At 42.2% G+C, this 18,857-nt stretch overlaps 1 protein-coding gene across 2 annotated transcripts in view; it reads left to right on the forward strand.

Moving 5' to 3' along the window:
* LOC138168080 (zinc finger protein 271-like) overlaps positions 1–18,857 on the forward strand; it is a 50,618-nt gene that overhangs the window by 26,518 nt on the left and 5,243 nt on the right. Inside the window, exons 1-4 of one of the 2 annotated variants that reach the window (XM_069097122.1) lie at positions 8,033–8,502; positions 12,112–12,186; positions 12,762–12,888; positions 14,872–14,976. In XM_069097122.1, the coding sequence (XP_068953223.1) occupies positions 12,154–12,186; positions 12,762–12,888; positions 14,872–14,976 (265 nt within the window). In that variant the 5' untranslated portion in view covers positions 8,033–8,502; positions 12,112–12,153. Of the gene's footprint in view, positions 1–8,032; positions 8,503–9,415; positions 9,428–12,111; positions 12,187–12,761; positions 12,889–14,871; positions 14,977–18,857 lie in introns of those variants that run through there. The other variant, XM_069097123.1, reaches the window with a different exon arrangement.

Raw genomic sequence — 18,857 nt, forward strand, 5'->3', positions numbered from 1 at the left:
ACACACACACACACACACACACACACACACACACACACACACACACATATATATACAAGAGTAACATACACAAGGGGCCCACACACAAAGCATGCATTTGGAAGGGCAACATCCCTCTGATGCTGCAATACCACTGATGTCTTCTGGTGATATACCTGATGGTGTGGCTTTCTGTTGAGCTAATAGCTCTGATGGGCTTTCCTGGTCCTTGCTGATCTTTATAGTGATTACTGTGCAACTGATGCTAACCTGCTGCTTTTGTGGTATCTTGGTTACATTCCTCTGTGGGTCCTAAAGATCTCAAATGAATGTTACTCAAGTAGGTACTAGATCTATAATATCTACTCTAGCTCCTTGAGACTATTCTGACAGTCATTACTCTGGCCCTAACTGACTAACAGACACCCAGCTCAGTTCTGTGTAGACTGTGAACAGGACCTTTACCTGTCCGATACAGCTGGAAAGAGAAAGCAAGATGGTCCCAGCTTGGTAGTGTTATAGATGCAGCCAGCAAAGAGGCTTCCTGCACACATGCTTAGTTGTTGTCCTTCATTCTTGAAGAGGACCAAATGACATCATTATGCTAGAGTCAAGTTAATGGTGTATCCGACTGTGACTGAGCAAACCAGTAGGAGTTTGGAGTATTCTACCACAGGTCAGGCACAAATAGTCCATGTGAACATTTGGGGTGGAATCTCTAAACTTGAATATTTTGTGTTTCTTTTGAGCTACTTAAATTCTGCTTTGCTCATAGAGCACAAGACCTTTCCTGATGTGAACATGCCATGCTGAGAGGTCCTATGTCAGTGCCTCCCAAGTCACACAATCAATTCCAAAGTTCTTTTTTTTTTTTTTGCTTTTTTGGAGGGGGGAAGGCAGGGCAATTGGGGTTAAGTCACTTGCCCAAGGTCACACAATTAGTAAGTATTAAGTATCTGAGGCAGGGTTTGAACTCCGGTCATCCTGACTCCAGGGCCAGTGCTCTATTCACTTCGCCATCTGCCGCCTCTCCTCATTCACTTCTTAAACAGCCCTAATCACTGATTGGGCCTTGCCTCAGTCAAAATGGGAACTCAGAAAAACCTTAGCTTAAAAAGGTCAAGGTCTCTCACTGCACCCTGGACCATCTCCATTCATCCAGATTTTTATTCGGCCACTGGACCCTGATGGCTCTGGAGAAGAAAGTGAGGCTGGTGATTTTGCACAGCCCTCCCTCATTTAAATCCAGTTCACTTGCAAGTCATGGCATCAACTTCCTGATGATCTTCTTCAGAGGACAAAGTGCCTTTATCTCTCTGAAAAGAATGAGCTAACTCTTAAGCTATTATGGTTCTTGTTGTTTTCCTTACTTCTCAGAGAGGACCAAAATGACATCACTATGCTAGAGTCAAGTTATAGTGACTCAGAACGTTCTACCACAGATTAGGCACAAATAGTCCATGTGAACATTTGGGGTGGATTCCCTACATTTGTGCATCTCATATTTCTTTTGAGCTGCTTCAATTCTGCTTTGCTCATAGAGCACAGCACCTTCTCTGATGAGGGCATGCCTTGCTGAGCAGTCCTGTGCCAGTGTCTTCCATATCACACAATTCCAAAGTTCTCAAGAGAGACTTTGAGAGTGTCCTTGCATCACTTCTTCTGACCACCATGTGAGCACTTGCCCTGTATGAGTTCTCCATAAAATAGTCTTTTTGGAAAATGTATGTTTTGCATTTGAACAATATCGCCAGCCCATTGGAGTTGCACTCTCTGAAGTACAGTTTGAATGATTGGCAGTTTAGTTCAAGAAAGGACTTCAGTGTCTGGTATCTTATCCTGCCAGGTGATCTTCAGAATCTTCTTAAGATAATTCAAATGGAAGTGATTCAGTTTCCTGGCATGGTGCTGATACACGGTCCAGGTTTTACAGGCATGCAAAAATGAGGTAGCACAACAGCTCTGTAGACTGATAGTTTGGTAGTCAGTCTAATACCTCTTCTCTCCCACACTTCCCTTTGGAGCCTCCCAAACACTGGGCTGGTTCTGGCAATGAATGCCTCAACCTCATTATCAATGTTTACATCCCTGGAAAGTATACTGCCAAGGTAAGTGAACTAATCCATAACATTCAAAACTTCTCCATTTGTTGTAACCAATGATTCCACATATGGATGGTGTGGTGTTGGCTGATGGAACACTTTTGTTTTCTTTGAATTATTTGTTAGGCCAAAATTAGCACAAACAGCAGAAAATTGATCCATACTTTATTGCAACTTAGCTTCAGAGGCGGTGCTGAGTGCCCAATCCTCTGCAAACAGAAAATCATGCACCAGTACTTTTCCCCTTTGAAGAACTTCAGCTTGAAATTTCAAAGAATTTTGAAGAATTTCAAACTTCATGGATACACCCTTGCAGCAAAGTTCGGCATTTAATAGGCCATGTGATTGTAAGGAGAAGAGAAAGACAGAATATAAGAGTGACAAAGACAATGTGTGGTGCAGTGCTGGACTGATCATAGACTTATCCTCTCCAAGCTAAATAGTCTAATTCAACAAAAGTTGAGGCCTCAAGACAAAATGACTACCAGAAGAATTAATGTCAACAGATTAGAGTTCTCTGAGAAGGAACAGTTTGTTACTAACTTGGAGGAAAAGTTGAACTAACACACACTTGGCAACAGTGGATCAGAAAAGGAGTGGGCAACTCTCAGTGATTTGGTGTACAGAACTATGTTTGCTCATCTGGGTGAGAATACTCATAAACATCAATACTGGTTTGAGGAAAATGATGGGAAAATTAAGAAACTGCTAAATTAAAAACAAGACCTCCATAGGGTTTACCAGTAGGATAGTTCATTCCATCTCTAAGAAGACAGCAGGTGCAATGAATAGAGAGCACTGGCCCTGGAGTCAGTAGGACCTGAGTTCAAATGTGACCTCAGACACTTGATACACTTACTAGCCATGTGACTTTGGGCAAGTCACTTAACCCCAACTGCCCTCCAAAAAGCAAAAAAAAAAAAAAGGTGAAGTTTAGGAGATGCAGCACTCTTGACTCAATAAGAAGGCAGATGCAATTCAGTTTTATGCTGATAGTAACAATCCAAAGAACTTTTATGATGCCCTGAAGGCTCTTTATGGGCCAAATACCAAAGGTGCATCTCAACTACTCAGTGCTGATGGAGCCACATTCATTAGTGATAAGGAAAGATGGACTGAACACTTCCTTAGTATTCTCAACAGACTGTCATCAATCAGTGCTGAAGCCATTGACTCTACCTCAGATATACATATGAAGTGTATTGAAGTCAATCTGTCCTTAGCTGAAGTTCCAACTGAAGAAGAGGTGTTGATTGCCATTAGGCTCCTTTGTATTGCAAAGCACCTGGTGCCAATTCTAAGCCATTATGCTTAGCTAACAAAAAACCAGGCAATGTCTCCAGTCTAATACTAGGTTTTCCCTTTTTGGCCCCATGGGGAGGTGTGGGGGTGAAAGAGATAATTAAAGTCCTTAATTACAGATCATTATCAAGGGTCAGTTACTTTCAAGATCCTCTCAGACAGCAAAGAAATGAATCAGAATTAGAATAAAAAGTTGACTAAGGACACAAGGTCAGTGTTTGGCACCCACATAGCCCACATTCCAATCTTTATCATGTATATCTGTGAGCTGCAAAATCCAATTTCACTGATGCATTATTTAACATGTAAATACAAGAAGGGGGAAGATAGCATGTTGAGGTGCTACCCTGAGCCAACCACCAATTTACATGGTAAATCCTATAGAAGAGGCTGCCTTAAATGCAGGGTACTGCATAGGTACACATCTGATAAAAAACAATAAAATGCCATAACTGATGAACTTTCATCCATGTGTTTAACTAGTCAGCTAGATGATATAATTCATTCAAATATGCAATAAAATAGCATAGTAAGAGAACTACTAATAAAGCACTTCCCCTAGAAAAGCAGGATTGCACGTGTGTGCATATATATAAACAATTTTATATATACATATGAGCACACACATAAAACTTTACAATATATAACACACAATGTGTGTGTGTATATATGTATATACATGTGATGAGGTATGGGCTCTGGGAGCCTCCTTGACCTCTCCTTGAGTCCTTGAAGTACAGGCTCTGGGAACCCCCCTTGAACTCTGATTAAATCGTCTCATTTGATGAGACATTTGCATGAGGCAATAAGCCTTATATTGTGGCTGAGCCCAAACCTCTGTTACTAGACTTCCCACCTTTGAGCCCATCAAAATATCAATCCACCCTTGAACTGGCCTAGCCCAGTAACTTCCCACCCTTAATCACTCATTGACCTCATCTGACTCCAGAAGACCCTCCCCAAACTCCTCCCCTAGACCACCCCTAGATTCCTCCCACAACCTTCTGTATATAAGACCCTATCTTGTCTCCGTGTGAGAGCATCATAGAATAGTGAGAGCGCCATAGAATGACCTGGCACAGGCTTACTCTGTGTCCAATACAAGCGAACTTTTAATAAACTTTACTTTTCTTTGCTTGAGAGAAGACTTGAGTTGAATTCATTCGGCAGGACTCGGCATGTTAGTATTTTGGGGTCTCTAGAGCAACGCTAACCCTCATTATGGGTAACCTCTTCACGTATACATAGGCATACATACAGCCCTTAACACATATATGCTGCCTCTGGGTGGCCAATGCCATCTGCTCCACTGGATCCTAGTCATTGATTATCTTGAGGGGCAGTCTCTTTGTCAGTTTTGTAGTCCCTGCAGACATGTGGACACAGCAAGGGATTTCTTGTGAGCCTTGCTCCATGCTGTTCTCACTTGGTTGCTGCACCCTCTTCTCTGCTGGTCACTAACAGCTGCATCTCTACTGGTCACAAAGTAATGGACAATTTTGCCCTAATTAAATTTTCAGATGTACTCCCTGACAGAGGTGCTATCTCCTTGCTATAAAATGAAGAGTGGACTCAACCATTCTCAATTCCAGTTTAAAGTCCAGGGGCTTTTGCAGGGGACCTTACACTAGGAGAAAAACCCCTCTACAATTTTACTCTTCTTCCCATAGCAACTGTCCCTGAGTTCTCAGTCTTGGTTATAATGGCTCTACCTTCTTTCAAAGGGATTCTCACTCCAGGTAGATAATTCTTCCAGACTCAGAACAGATCCAGATTATTGGTAAATTAAGACTTTGTCAAGATATCAATAAATACTCTGTTTTTCCAGAGCTAAGGCCCAGCAAACAGGCACACCCTGAGCTTGGCATAACAACAATGCATTTTGCTTACCCCCTGGATGATCTCATCCTCTGGCAAAATATATTCCTTTGACCAGCACTAGATGTTTTCCCTTTTCCACAGGGATCTGAGAGCCAGAAGCAGCCTGCCTGCTAAAGTAGAACATGATCAATCACACCTTCTGACATCTGTGCTTGTGTAACTGCTAAGTGAACTGATTCAGATGATGCACTCCTGTTCCTGCCATGCTAATTCTGGTTCTGTACACCACTGAAGAATCACAAGGCTTAATGACCTTTATGCAATGATTCTAATGATTTAAGAACTGTTTCCACAGGACTCAAGAAAACCTGTCCCCAAAATGCTTGCACTCATGTACCTGCTGTGGGAACTGTTTATTCAAGACCTAAAGACAATGGTGTTGGATTCTGCCTTTTTGTGGTTTTCAGGCTTAAAAGCCCCACCCATACCCCAGAAGTCAAGTCCTCCTACTTAAGGGAGAACTTTGGTTTACAAACCTGTTTTCCACATTTTGAAATTAATTAAACTGCTATCTGATTCCTGACTGTCTGATGTCTCTGGACTCCCACAGGTTACAGATCAATCCAGTACATTTAAAATTCTTTAGACAGACTCTAATAAGTTTATTTTTTTTTTGTCTCTCATTTTAAATCGCTACTTCCTGGTCACTAAAGACAAGAGGGTCTCAGTCAGAAGCCTTAATCTGTTTTTGAGTTAAAAACTGCTAGTCCCTCTCTAGGAGAATGGTAGGATTTTTGTTTTTTCATAAATGGAGATGTTTGGAAGAAGGGTGGGTTTAGGATGAAAGATGAATTCCATTTTGAACATGTCAAGTTTGAGGTGCTGATGGGACATCCAGGTGGAGTTGTTCAGCATGAAGTTATTGATATGGCACCTGTGTTGAGTTTTGGGATTTAGGGGTGCTCAAGACCCCAAAATACCAACATGCCAGGTCATGCCAAATTAATTTGACTCAAGCCTTCTCTCAGCCAAGGTAAAACAAAGTAGACTTTTATGGAGCCTAAGTATTTGTGATGCTTGTATTGGACCAGCTGGCCAGAACAATCTGACACAGACTTGAGTCTGAGCTACATTGAATCTCAGCACTTTCATGGAGGCAAGATGGATCTTATATACAGAAAGATTGTGGGAGGGTCTAGGAGTGGTCTAGAGGAGGGCTTTGGGGAGGGTCTTTTTTTTTCCTTTTTTTGGAAGGGCAATTGGGGTTAAGTGACTTGCCCAAGGTCACACAACTACCGTGTTTCCCCGATAATAAGACACTGTCTTATTAATTTTTTTTGGACAGAAAAACACCAGAGGGCTTATTTTCAGGGGAGGGCTTATTTTAATGAACATTGACATCAATTTTAATAAACAGGTAAATGTGAACAAAAAAATATACCTTTATTCAATAAGCAAATCACTGGGGAAGAACAGGATGACGCACTCACTGCTGCAGCTCTGATTGGATGCAGCTTGGAGCGTAGCGTGCGTTTCAGGGGGGGGGAGAGACGGTGCATACAGAGGGTACCGTAATGTAGCGTGTAGCACAGGGGATCACCTTCACTACAGTAGCAATCTCAATAGGGCTTATTTTCGGGGGAGGGCTTATTTTAGAGGAATCTTACACAGTAAGGGGAGGGCTTATTTTCGGGATAGGTCTTATTATCGGGGAAACACGGTAGTTAAGTGTTAAGTGTCTGACGTCAGATTTGAACTCAGGTCCTCCTGACTCCAGGGCCAGTGCTCTCTCTATTCACTGTGCCGCCTAACTGCCCCATGGGGAGGGTCTTAAGGAGGTGTCTAAGGAGGATCTTGACTACTAAGGTCAGACTCCAGGAGTGGTTTTAAGGGTGGGAAATAGCTGAAGGCTATCTGGAGATAACACACAATGGAGGGCTGGGCTAGGCTAGTTTAAGGGTAACAGATTTGGGTATAGATATCTTGATAGGATCAAGGGTGGGAAGTAGCTGGACAGTAGCAGAGATTTGGGCCCAATGATAATGGAAGGCTTATGGCCTCATGCAAATACCTTATCAAATGGGAAGATTCAAGGGGAATTCAAGAGGTTTCCCAGAGCCAGTGCCCCATCACCTGGAATTCAGGAGAATACTGCTGGATGTATAAACTGAATAGTCATCTGCATAGAGATAGTAAATGAACTGATGAGATCACCAAGGAGAAAGGAGAAAGAAAAGGAGAGAGACCCCATCACCATCTCTCTAGAAAAACACCCACATTGAGTGGGCAGAGGATATTATCTATGACAAACAACAGAGCCTAAAAAGAAGCAATTTACAGGTAGGAGGGGAACAAAGAAGGCGCAAATGAGGAAGGAGAGAGTTTCCTGGAGGAGGTCTGGATGACCATATGAAAAGCTGTAGAGAGGTCAAGAAAGATGAGAACTGGGGGTGGGAGTATGGGGGAGAGAAAGCATTCCATGATAAAAAAGGCAGTATAGCACAGTCCTGTGTAGGACTTGGAATTAGAAAGACCTGGTTTCAGGACTTTTCTTAGCTGTATCACCCTAGGTGGGACTTCCTTATCTGTAAAATAAAGGGGTTAGACTAGATGATCTCAGCAGTGCCTTTCAGCTCTAAATCAATAATCCTACGATTTAGCATTGAAAAGATCATTGATAGCTTTGGAGAAACCCGTTTAAGCCAGAGAAATGGGGTCCTAAATCAGATTTCAAGGTGATGAAGGCAGCGGCTTCGATGACTCCACTGGCTATCAGGAAACCACCCTTTAATTAAGTTTGGCTATGAAAAGGGGATGGGTGTGGGGAGAGCTTGAAGCGGATGGTGGGAGCAAATTAAGATTTTTTTTAAAGGATGGGAGAGGGCTGGGCATGTTTGAAGGCACCAGGAAAGGAGCCAATGCCTAAGAGGAGAGAGGCAGAGGTGGGTTGTGAGAGAAAATCATTTGGGGGAGGACAAGCTCTTAGGAAGACAATCGGTTTTGGTGAGCAATAAGAGGGGGAGCTACCTAAAAAGGATCAATCAACCTCAATTTCTGAAACAGCCAAGCAGATAAGACGGAAACACGGGTACTTAAAGGGGAGATGAAAACAAGCAGCTTAGGAAAGCCTCACATTGGACATTGGAACTGGAGGTGGGGCAGAGGCCGGCCACCGAGATGTCGAATCCTCTCCGACGCCTAGAGCGACCGCGCGGGCCCTCCCGGCCTGAGAAGGCTCCGAGACCCTCGCTTCCGGTCAGAGGTTTCTGTCTCGCGGGGGGAGTCTCTGCAGGGCCGGGTGAGTCGGGGGTGGCCTAAGGCGGGGGAGGGGAGTGAGGGTGAGCGCCCTGGGGAACTCTGCGCGCGCGCGCGCGCGCCTGGGATTCCTCCGCCCTGTCCCCAGGGAAGGAGGGGCGAGGCCGTCCCTAGCGGCCGGACCTGGCCGGGCGTGCTGGCGGGGGGCGGGTCTCGAGGTGGGGCTCCGGGCGCCGGGGCGGCCCCACCGGGAGCGGCTCTAAGTCTAGAAGAGCTGGGGCCGGGCCGGGCCTGGCGCGGCCTCTGCCCTCCCGCTAAGCGCGCGGACACCCGGACACGCGCGCCCCTCCCCTCTCTGCCCCGCCCCTCTCCGTGATGCTCTGGCTTGGACTCTGTTGCCAGCTTCTCCGGGGTGTCCGAAGATTCCCAGCCGACCCCCCTTCCTACTCCAAACTCCACCGAGCCCCAGCGGAATTCCCTCCCCCTACTCCCCACTCCCCCACCCTAGCCGAGTGCCTGTTTCAGATCGGGCTGCGCCGGAGTCACGCCGAACATCCGACCCTAGAGCAATACGGCAAGCTCGTGTTTAGTAATAATTTACATTCATTTGCTTATAGACACAGTTAGTAAAAATTCATTAAGCACCTACTATGTGCCAGGAGCTGTGCTAAGTGCCAGGGACACAAAAATGGCAAAGGCAGTCACAAAACACAGCTGCAGGAACTAAGAGAGGTTTATTAGCCGTGGCTCTTGAGCAGGACTTTGAAAGGAGTTTGGGGGTGAAGTGGGGCGGGAATACCAAATGTAAAGGACAGCAGCAGGGTGTCAGGAAATACAAAGCTTAGATCACACTTGCTACAGTCTCTTATAAGAGACACTCACGGATAATTGCAATAACTTTTTTTTTTCGTTTGAGGGGGAAGGCAAGGCAATTGGGGTTAAGTGACTTGCCCAAGTTCACACAGCTAGTTAAGGGTCAAGTGTCTGAGTTCAAATTTGAACCCAGGTCCTCCTGACTCCAGGACCGATGTTCTATTCATTGCACCACCTAGCTGCCCTGGGTAATTGCAGTACAAAACATTTCATGATAAATGACTTAGAATGGGTTGTGAGTTACTAAACCCAAAGTATAGAGAGAAGATGACTTGATGCTGTCATAGCAGGCTGGAGGCACCCCCAACTCCTAAAGAGATACCTTCTGACAAGGCTGTCTTCAGTTTCTGGCTCTCTGGGTTCATGTCTGCTCAAAAAATAACTTATGAACGCATATTGATGTGTTTGTGTTTATGTTTACTAATCATCTAGAGGACATAATTACATAATTAGTTCAAGGTAGAGGCATTTATTGAAACATCGAAAGTAGAAAAGTATCCCTACAGCACATCTATAAATCTGAGGTAAATTCTTTCAAATACACTATCAGTGGGAAAAATAGAGATATGTAAGTGGACATGGTATATATGTAGAGGGGTAGCACCTTCCTAACTAAGGTCCTTATAAGGTCTCCAGTGAATTGTATAGAACACAGATCCCTGTCTTTTCGGTTCTATCTCCTCCCTGGATGTTAGCCTATTTGCTGGCTCTCTTATGGTCACTGTCCTTTCCCATGCTCTATCAAACTCAAACCTATTTTTTATCCTTACTTGTTCTTCTGATTTATTTCTGTCTTCAATACAACCATTTATTTACTCAATCTCCTATGTTCAAAATATCAAGGTTATTTTTGGTACTTCTCCCTCACATCCATTTAATTGTCATATTCTGTCAACCATCTTCAAAACATCTAGTATCCATTCCCTTCTCTATTCCCTGATACAGGTTCTTATCATCACTTGTCCAGACTATTATAAATCTTAAAATGCTGTGATGTTTTAATAGATCTTATTGATTTTAATTTAATTAAATTAATAAAATTTAATTAAATTTTAATTTAATTGATTTTAATAGATCTCATTGATAATAGATTTACCATCTACTGGCACATGTTACAACCTATCCATACTTTCTCATCCTATGTGATTCTTGGCTATGTACAGAACTATATAAATGTGTTTGTGACTTATTGTTTTAATGACTATAATGTTAGGAATTAGACTTATTCTGCTTAATCCCAGAGTACTGAAACAGAAACAATCAGATTTGCAGAGAGTCACATTTCAGTTTAATAGAAGAAAGAATTTTCTAACAATTACAACTCTTCCCAAATGGAGAAGGGTGCCCTTTGAGGGATGCAGTTTATTCATGGAGGTCATGGATCACGGATCTTGAACTATAACCCCTCATTTTACAGATGAAGAAGTTGGAGGCTAAATGATTTGACTAAGTTCACACAGCAATGAAATCCAGTAGAGGCTGATGACCACTTGGGGATTGTAGAGTTACAGCTGGAAAGTATGTTAGAGGCCATGGAGGTCATCCACATATGAGGAAAGTGAGCCCCAGAGAAGTCAAGTGCTTTGTCTTCTGTACAGATAGCAGAAGTGAGATTCAAACCCAAGTATGCTACCTCTCTATCCTGGGCTCTGACCCCCATATATACCACAGTGGTTCCTATATGGTAGAAAAAGCTTTTATTCCAGTATGAGTTGAACTAGATTCACCCTGCCAAGTTTTCTTCTTCTTCTGTGATTCTGTGGTTTTTGTTACACTAGCTTTCTAACAAATAATATAGGCCTAGAAACTGTAGCTATAGAGTATCAGGGCTGTATGGGACTTTACAAGTATTGATTTGGTTACTTTACAGATGGGAAACTGAAGCCCAGAGAGGGACTTTTTTGTGGTCACACAGTGAGTTAGTTTTTGAATTGGCATTGGAACCTAGATCTCTTGCCCCACAGAATCATAGACTCATAAGATTATTGAGAGGAGAGGAAATTTAGAGGCTTTGTAGTCCATTGTTTCCCAACCACTGGCCCATAGCAGATTGTTACTGCTTACACTCTTCTGGGTAAGTACCTTTGCTGTTGACATTGATGATCTTCATATAACTTCTCTAGTAAGCTTTGAAAAACCAGTGCATTCGGAGCAGGCCTCCAGAGGCTTGCTATAGGGAGACCTGAGCCTGTTAACAGATTCAATATAAGAAGTATTCATTAAGAATCTACTGTCTGCCAGTCACCATTCTAGGAACAGGGGGTTCAGAGGCAAAAAATGAAACAGTCTTGCTTTCACTGAGTTTGTTTTATTGGAGAGAACAATATGTATGCAGAAAATTAAATACAAAATATATGTAAAGTAATTTGCAAGAGAGAATATTATCAACTGGGGGTCAGAATAGATTTCCTGTAGGACATGGCACTCAAGATAACTTTGAAGGAAGTTTAGGATCCTATGAGGTAGAGATGGGGTTTCCCAACTGTCTAATATTCCCCTTTCTGCCTTAAAAACAGTCAGCCTGCCTGGGTTCCAGGGCTTTCTTTGTGAAGCTGTGAGTATTTTTTGAGGCATCTGAAGATGTTCTGGCTCATGGATGGGAGCAGGGTGGTTGAAGAAAGCTTTCTGGAGGCAACAAGTGTTAAAAATTGGCTTAGAAAGAGTTGATAAAGTGGTGTAGGCAGTGAAGAGAAGATCTTTCATGTTGAGGAATGATAAGAGCTGGAAATTTGGAATCTATCCTCCTCAAAGTTCCTTTTTTTCCTCTAAATATTCCTAGGTTCCTGTTCATTACAACACAGGAAGGTCAGGAAAACTGACAATGGAGGTTCAATGCCTGTCAGCCAGGCCCCAGGTAAGCCGTCTTTTACCTGATTATTTCAGACACAACATGGCATTGATTTATTTCCTTGGCCAGGAGTTTCTCTGTTGTTTCTTTCCACTTCAGGGACCTGAGCCCAAATGCCCTTTCCTTGGGGCCTATACCAGGTCTGGGGGTGACAAACGCTGTGGCCTGTATCCCAGATGTCCAGTCTGTCCCCAGTATATATACAAACACTTATGTCCCTTTTACCCATGCAACTACAGAGTTAGAAGTCATTGCCCTAGGGCCTCTTTTTTAAATCATTGTACCTAGGATGAGGGATTTTGCTCCTTTTTAGATTTGGAAAGAAGTTTTGAAAGTCTGTCCCCTCCCAAAATGTGACTATCCTAACCCCATCAACCCCAGTCCTCTTCTGAGAAAGGGATTTACATATTCTGTTCCTTCCAGTTCAACACAAACATGCATAAACTGGACACCATCCACATTCTTAAATATGTCTAGATGGGTCCACATACTCAGTTTTGCCACCTTCCATTCCCATCCTCTCACCTTTGTTCAGAGAAGTGGAACTGTGCTGGGGCTGCAACAGGAATATATTATTTCAGGCATTAATGATATTCGAGGATGTGGCTGTTTACCTCACCAGAGGTGAGTGGAACTGTCTAGAGCCTGCTCAGAAGAGCCTCTACCGGGATGTGATGCTGGAGAATTATGAGAACATGGTCTCATTGGGTAAGTTCTATCCTCTAGCTCAGTTCTAAGATTCTTCCCTTCCTGCTTGGTAAATAGCAATGGGATCTGATGGGCTATTTGTGTTTATTTGAAAGGTTCAGGAATCAGAAATCCCTAGTCCCATTGAGACTCAAATAAAGGATATTTTGTTCTTTTTTCCCATTCCACAAGCCTAGTCTGCTGAGAGCTGAAAATGGGCAACTTTTTTAATGATCCCCAAAATTATGATAATTTCCTCTTCTTCAAGTCCTCTGGAGGAAACCCAGCTTTTTTACCCCAGTCCCAGAATTCTTCTTGTTGTCCATTGGAAACGTTGAAGGCACCTCCATCTATTTAGTCACTTAGGTTTACAACCTTGGAGTCATCCTTGACTCTTCCCTTTTCCTTATCCTTTATATCCAGTCAGTACCAAGTCTTCCTGTCCTAAATCTCTGGGAGGCCCTTTGCCCGTCTGCCCTTCAACCCCATGACCTTGCTTCCCATTTCCTGTTCTTGAACTTGTCTTGGGTACCTCTCACCTAGTCCTTTTGAGGCCCTGGGAGGCCATGGGATATAGTGTAGTTAGAAGACCTAGGTTCAAATCTTGCCTCTCATTCTCAATACCTGTGTGAGTATGGTCAGGTCACTTAGCCCCTCTGAGCCTTCACATCATCTGTGAAATGGGGATAATCCCTGTAGTACTTACCTTGCAGAATGATCAAATGAGATAATGTATGTATCATGCTTTGTAGACTTTAAAATACATTAGATATTATTGTATAAACATCAGATACTATTATTGTTCCTCTTCTTCCTTACCCTCTTCCCAGCCTTCCTGAGGGACACAAAACACCATTCTTATTTGCTTCTGGTACCACATAGCTATCTGAAGTCATGTGTCTAGAAGCCACCAAGAACCCTGACAGTAGAATAACTTCTTGGGGAGCTTATATTTTGGTCTTTGTCTCCTTAGACCTAGCACAGTATCAGGTACATAGTAGGTGCTTAAAAATGCTGATGGGTTTGAAAATTCAACCATCACTTGATCTTTTGCATTTTTCTGCTTTTATCCTTTCACACCAAAGCCATCTAGTACAGGTCTCCATTACTCAGCTTCCTAATTGGTCTCCCTCCAGCCTTTCTCCTCTCTAGTCCATCTTCCACACAGCTTCCCAACTATTCTTCTTAAAACAGCTATGTGATCCTGTCACTCCTCTGTTCCAGTGGCTCCCTATTACTCCAGGATAAAATATGAATGCCTCTCTTTGGCATTTAAAGCATTTCACAGTCTGGTTTCATTCTGGCCTTCTAGGTTTATTGCAGATTACTTGACTTTCCAGGCAACATGGTATATTGGTCAGTTTTCTACACCTGACATTCCATCTCTGTGCCTTTGCCTAGTCTGTTCTCCATGGCTAAAATGAATCCGTTCCCTTTTAGTCTCAATCTCATAGAATCCATCCCTAGTCCCAGGACTCAGCTTAGACCACTTCTTACAGGATGCTAATCCCCATCCTTCCCAGTTGTTAAGGCCTCCCTCTGCCCATCCTCATGGCTTCATATCTGCCTTGTATGTATGTTACATTTACCTTTCTGTGTACACATTCCTCATTCCCATAGATTGTAAGCTCCTTAAGGACAGGGGCTTCTTGTTTTTATATCTTTAGCACCTAGCATAGTTCTGAACACATAGAAGGACCTTCATAAAATGCTTATGGAATTAAATGTGCCTAGAGGTGGGAATTTCCTATCTTCTTATTTGTTTTCTGTGCCTTGACTTCCCTTCCCTTCCTTCTTTTGTTCCCTGAGGCTTTCCACATGGAAGTGTAGTCCTCAGAGGGCATGCGGTATATTCCTAAAGCCTTAGCAGATTTACCCTGAGTCTGATGTTCATAGCCTCTCCCCTACCTATTCTCTTAGAGATCCAAGATCTAGGACTAAGCTGGGGGCATCTATTTGTATTCAGGACAAACTACCAGACACCATTTCCTTCTCTATGAGCAGGATTTCCAGTATCTAAACCTGATATGATCTCTCAGCTGGAGCGAGGGGAAGAACCATGGGTTGTGCACACACAGGAGAAAGTGACCTTCAAAGGAGATTGTTCAGGTGAGTGTGTGAAAATCTCTCCTTCATTCAGTTATTGAACAGACTTTTCTTTACTGAGCATCTCTTATGTGCTTAGTAGCACATTAGGGATGATTCTTGAGTCAGTTTTACAGTAATTAGAAGAGACAGTTTCTGCCTTAAAGGAGATCACTCTGTTTGGGGAGGTAGAAGAAGAAAAATGAACTCTTCAGAGAAAAAATGAAAACAGTGTATGGAGCTGCACCAGCCTTGCCTAAGTCCATGGGAGCTGAGCAGGTGAAAACTTAGAGTAGTCAGAGCAAAGGAAGTATGTGCAGGGCAGGCTCCTTGGAGGGCATTTTGTTAATTCAAAGAGTCATATGATTAAAGGATTTAGAGTTGGGAGCAACCTTAGAGACCATCTTGGCTAGCTCCTTCATTTTACAGGAATTGAGGTTAGGTGAGAGGTTCAGTGGCATTTATGTATATGTTGTGTCCCCCAGGATAATGTAAACTCCTTAGTTTATTTTTATAGTACATTTTTATATTATATTATACACATTTATATATTTATATTATAGTTTATTTTTATTTTTATACCCCAATGCCTAGAGGTAGGAATAAGGCTGAACTTGTGGTTTCATTGGTACAGGGAACCTCTGAATGAGCAACTGTCTTCAGTGCAGATAGATACCTTCTCTGTAACTTAACAGTCTTGTCTAATGTGCTGAAAGGCAGGTACTTAATAAATGTTGACCTGAATTATATTATTTTCACCCTCCATGGCATCCTTAATGGGCTTCCCATCTTTAACAGACCTACCTCCTTTGTTAGATAGCTATATTGTGGCTCTGTTTTAGTTCTGACATCTGATTCTTGGCATGCATTGGTCTTGGATATACTGATTGCTGTGTTTGACTCTGAGACTTGCCAGCTACGCCACCCTTAAATTACTTAGCCCCTCTGATCCTTAGTTTCTCCGTAATGTAAAATGGGGATAATAAATAAATAATGTGGATAAACAAATGGGATAATAAATAATAAAGAAATAATAAAACAACCTATCTCATAGGGTTGTGGGAAAAGGGTTATGTAAATCTCAGTGTTCAGGATGCATGAGCTGTTAGGGTTACTAGAACTTCCTAAGGTGGTGGTGTCAGATCATATCTTGGCCTCCTACTGGTGAGTAGCTTTTTTAATAATGACCACCCAGATAACCAACACTGTCCTCAGTCAACCCCAGTGACCTTTTAAGAGCTGTGTCTGAGGATCTTCACAGAAAACTTTGTCTGAAGATTTCTCTGTTGAGGTTTATTGTGCTAAAATTCTTAGATGTCCAAAAATACCTAGAGCATTGGTCTGTCTTACCCACAGCTTCAAACCACTTCCTGTGTGAGTTTGTAGGACATGTAATTTAACCTCACTGGGCCTCAGTTTCCTAATCTTTAAAATGAAGGGGTTAGTACCCTCAGATCCCTTTCAGCTTTAGGATTCTGGGGTTTTCCTCTCATTCCTCACCTTTGGTTTTTGACTTTGTGTTTCTCACTAAAGATTGAGCACAAGGGAGTATACCAAACTTATTTATTTCACTCAAATTAAAGTAGACCTATTTGGCAAAAAAGAAAAATAATAACACTCAATAATCATATGCCTCAGAGTAAACCTGAGATGTGAATCTGCACCCTTGAGGGGTAGGGAGGGGGGACAGTGGTGAAGAGCTATAACCAGAGGAGAAAGTAAATGTCAGGCCACCAAGCAGGAGATAGTGGCATCTCCTTCAGCCTTGGTTTCTGCTCAGCCTGCTTCATGCCCCACTGTAACTGACCTGGCCTTAGAACCAATCATTAAACTGAAGTTATAGATCCATTTTACTGGCTTCCATACCTACTGTGCTTTATGGGCAATTGAAAGTTCTTAAGTAAGCCACTTTTCACTGTAGGTGATTTTTACTTTAATCACTGATTTTAGAACCTGATACCTGAGTCAAAAAGACACCGTGTATAATAATTTTTTTATTACTATGACCTTATGTTTCCCTCAGGATGACTTAGAATCAGAGCTTTAGCATAAGAAGGGATCTTAGCAGCTATCTAGTTCAGATTCTTCATTTTACTCATGAAGAAACTGACTCTCATAGGGTTTCCTATTGGTATCCCCAGTAGTAGGTACTTCATAAGCTATTGTTTTTTAATTCATTCATTCAGCGGCTTTGTCAGGGCCACACTTCTATTCAGGAGCAGAGCAGGGACTTAGGCCCTGGTCTTGTCTGGCTCAATTGTTGTTCAGGGCTCTCTTCCTTACTGCCTACAGACCTTTGGAGTTCCTGAACAAGTACTGGAGGCCAGGTGTTTCCTGTGCATCTTGTTCCCATAAGGGTTTTTATCAAGTTAAGAGACCTGTGTTTGAATCTTGTCTTCCATATTTACTGTCTGTGTGACCATGGGCAAATTATTCAGCCTTTCAGAGCTTCAATTTCTTTATCCGCAAAATGGGTCTAACAATACTTGCACTACTTACCTCACAGGATTGTTGGGAAGAAAATGCTTTGTAAATTTTAAAGTGCTAGAGGAATGTGAAGTTATTATTCTTAGGCTGAGGAAGAAATGTGGCATAATAGGTAGGTAAATTGATAGATAGCCTTAGAATCAGGAAAATCTGGGTTCAAGTGAGTAAGGGCAAGTCACTAAGACATTACAGAAGAATAGCTAATCTGTATCTGTTAGGGAAGGTACTACACCATGGGATTTGTTGTAACAATGATAAAATCACAGGTCTGGGAAAAAAAGAATTCTTAGGTAAACCAAGGCCCTTCTTATGCCCTGTTGTCTGAATTTGGCAGCTGACCCAGCCTTACTTTACATATTCATCTCATCTTTCCTGACTTAGTGAGACAGTGTGTTAGAATTTCTACCTCTAGCAATTCCTGGAAACTTTTAGTGATATTTTTACTTTGTTACTCTAGCCAACTTCTTCTCAAACTTTTTTGGTCTTAAAACCCCTTTAGAATCTGAAAAATTATTGAGGACCTTACCCCCAAAAGAGCTTTTGATTTTATAGGTTATATATGTCCCTACACTTACTGTATTAGAAATTAAAATGTCTTAATATAAGTAGAAAATATTTTGACCTTAAGGACCCCCTGAAAGAGTCTAGGGGAGCCCCAGGAGTCTCTGGACCAAACCTCAAGAAATACTACTCTGTATATATTCTGTCATATTAGAGAACTATCCTTATACATTCTGTGTATAGACTGTGAGTTGAGTTTTCTTTTTTTTTTTTTTTAAGCAATTGGGGTTAAGTAACTTGCTCAAGGTTACATGGCCAGTTATTTTTTGTGTGGGTGCCAAGTATCTGAGGCCAGAACTGTTCCCGGGTCTCCCGACGCCGGGGTTGGAGCTCCTACTCGATGAGCCACCTGGCTGCCCCTTTGAGTTTTCTTTTACTGAGTCTCTGAGGGACATGATCTTTACTAACTTTCAATATTCCATTTCAGTCATTTTATATTTTAGCGTTCTAACATTAGTGTATTTGTATTAATTTAGCAGTGCTACTTTTTTCTCCAGTCAGTTCCCATTACTTAAATAAATTATATGGTTTCCATTATTTTCCTTGCTCACCTATGTATCTTGTGTTAATCCTGAACAATTTTGACTCCTCCACATTGATTCTTCCCTGTTGGCCTCTCAAAACTTAAGTTTAACAGGTATTTATCAAACAAAAGGCTTAAGTCAATATAGTGTAGTATATAGAAAGGTAGCTTTGGGGTCATGAACACAAGTTTAAATCTTGTCTCTGACACATACTGGCCATTGTGACCCTATAAAAGTCTTAACCTACCACTTAACCTACCATTGCTTCTAAGTAACTTTCTAGTACTATATTTCAGAGAAGCTATTGACTTTCATTGTTGGAAGGAGTTTTCT

This window comes from Petaurus breviceps, unplaced genomic scaffold (assembly GCF_028583685.1).
Source record: "Petaurus breviceps papuanus isolate PSGF00001 unplaced genomic scaffold, PetGlider_PUasm1.0 350, whole genome shotgun sequence".
NCBI classification, from domain to species: domain Eukaryota; kingdom Metazoa; phylum Chordata; class Mammalia; order Diprotodontia; family Petauridae; genus Petaurus; species Petaurus breviceps.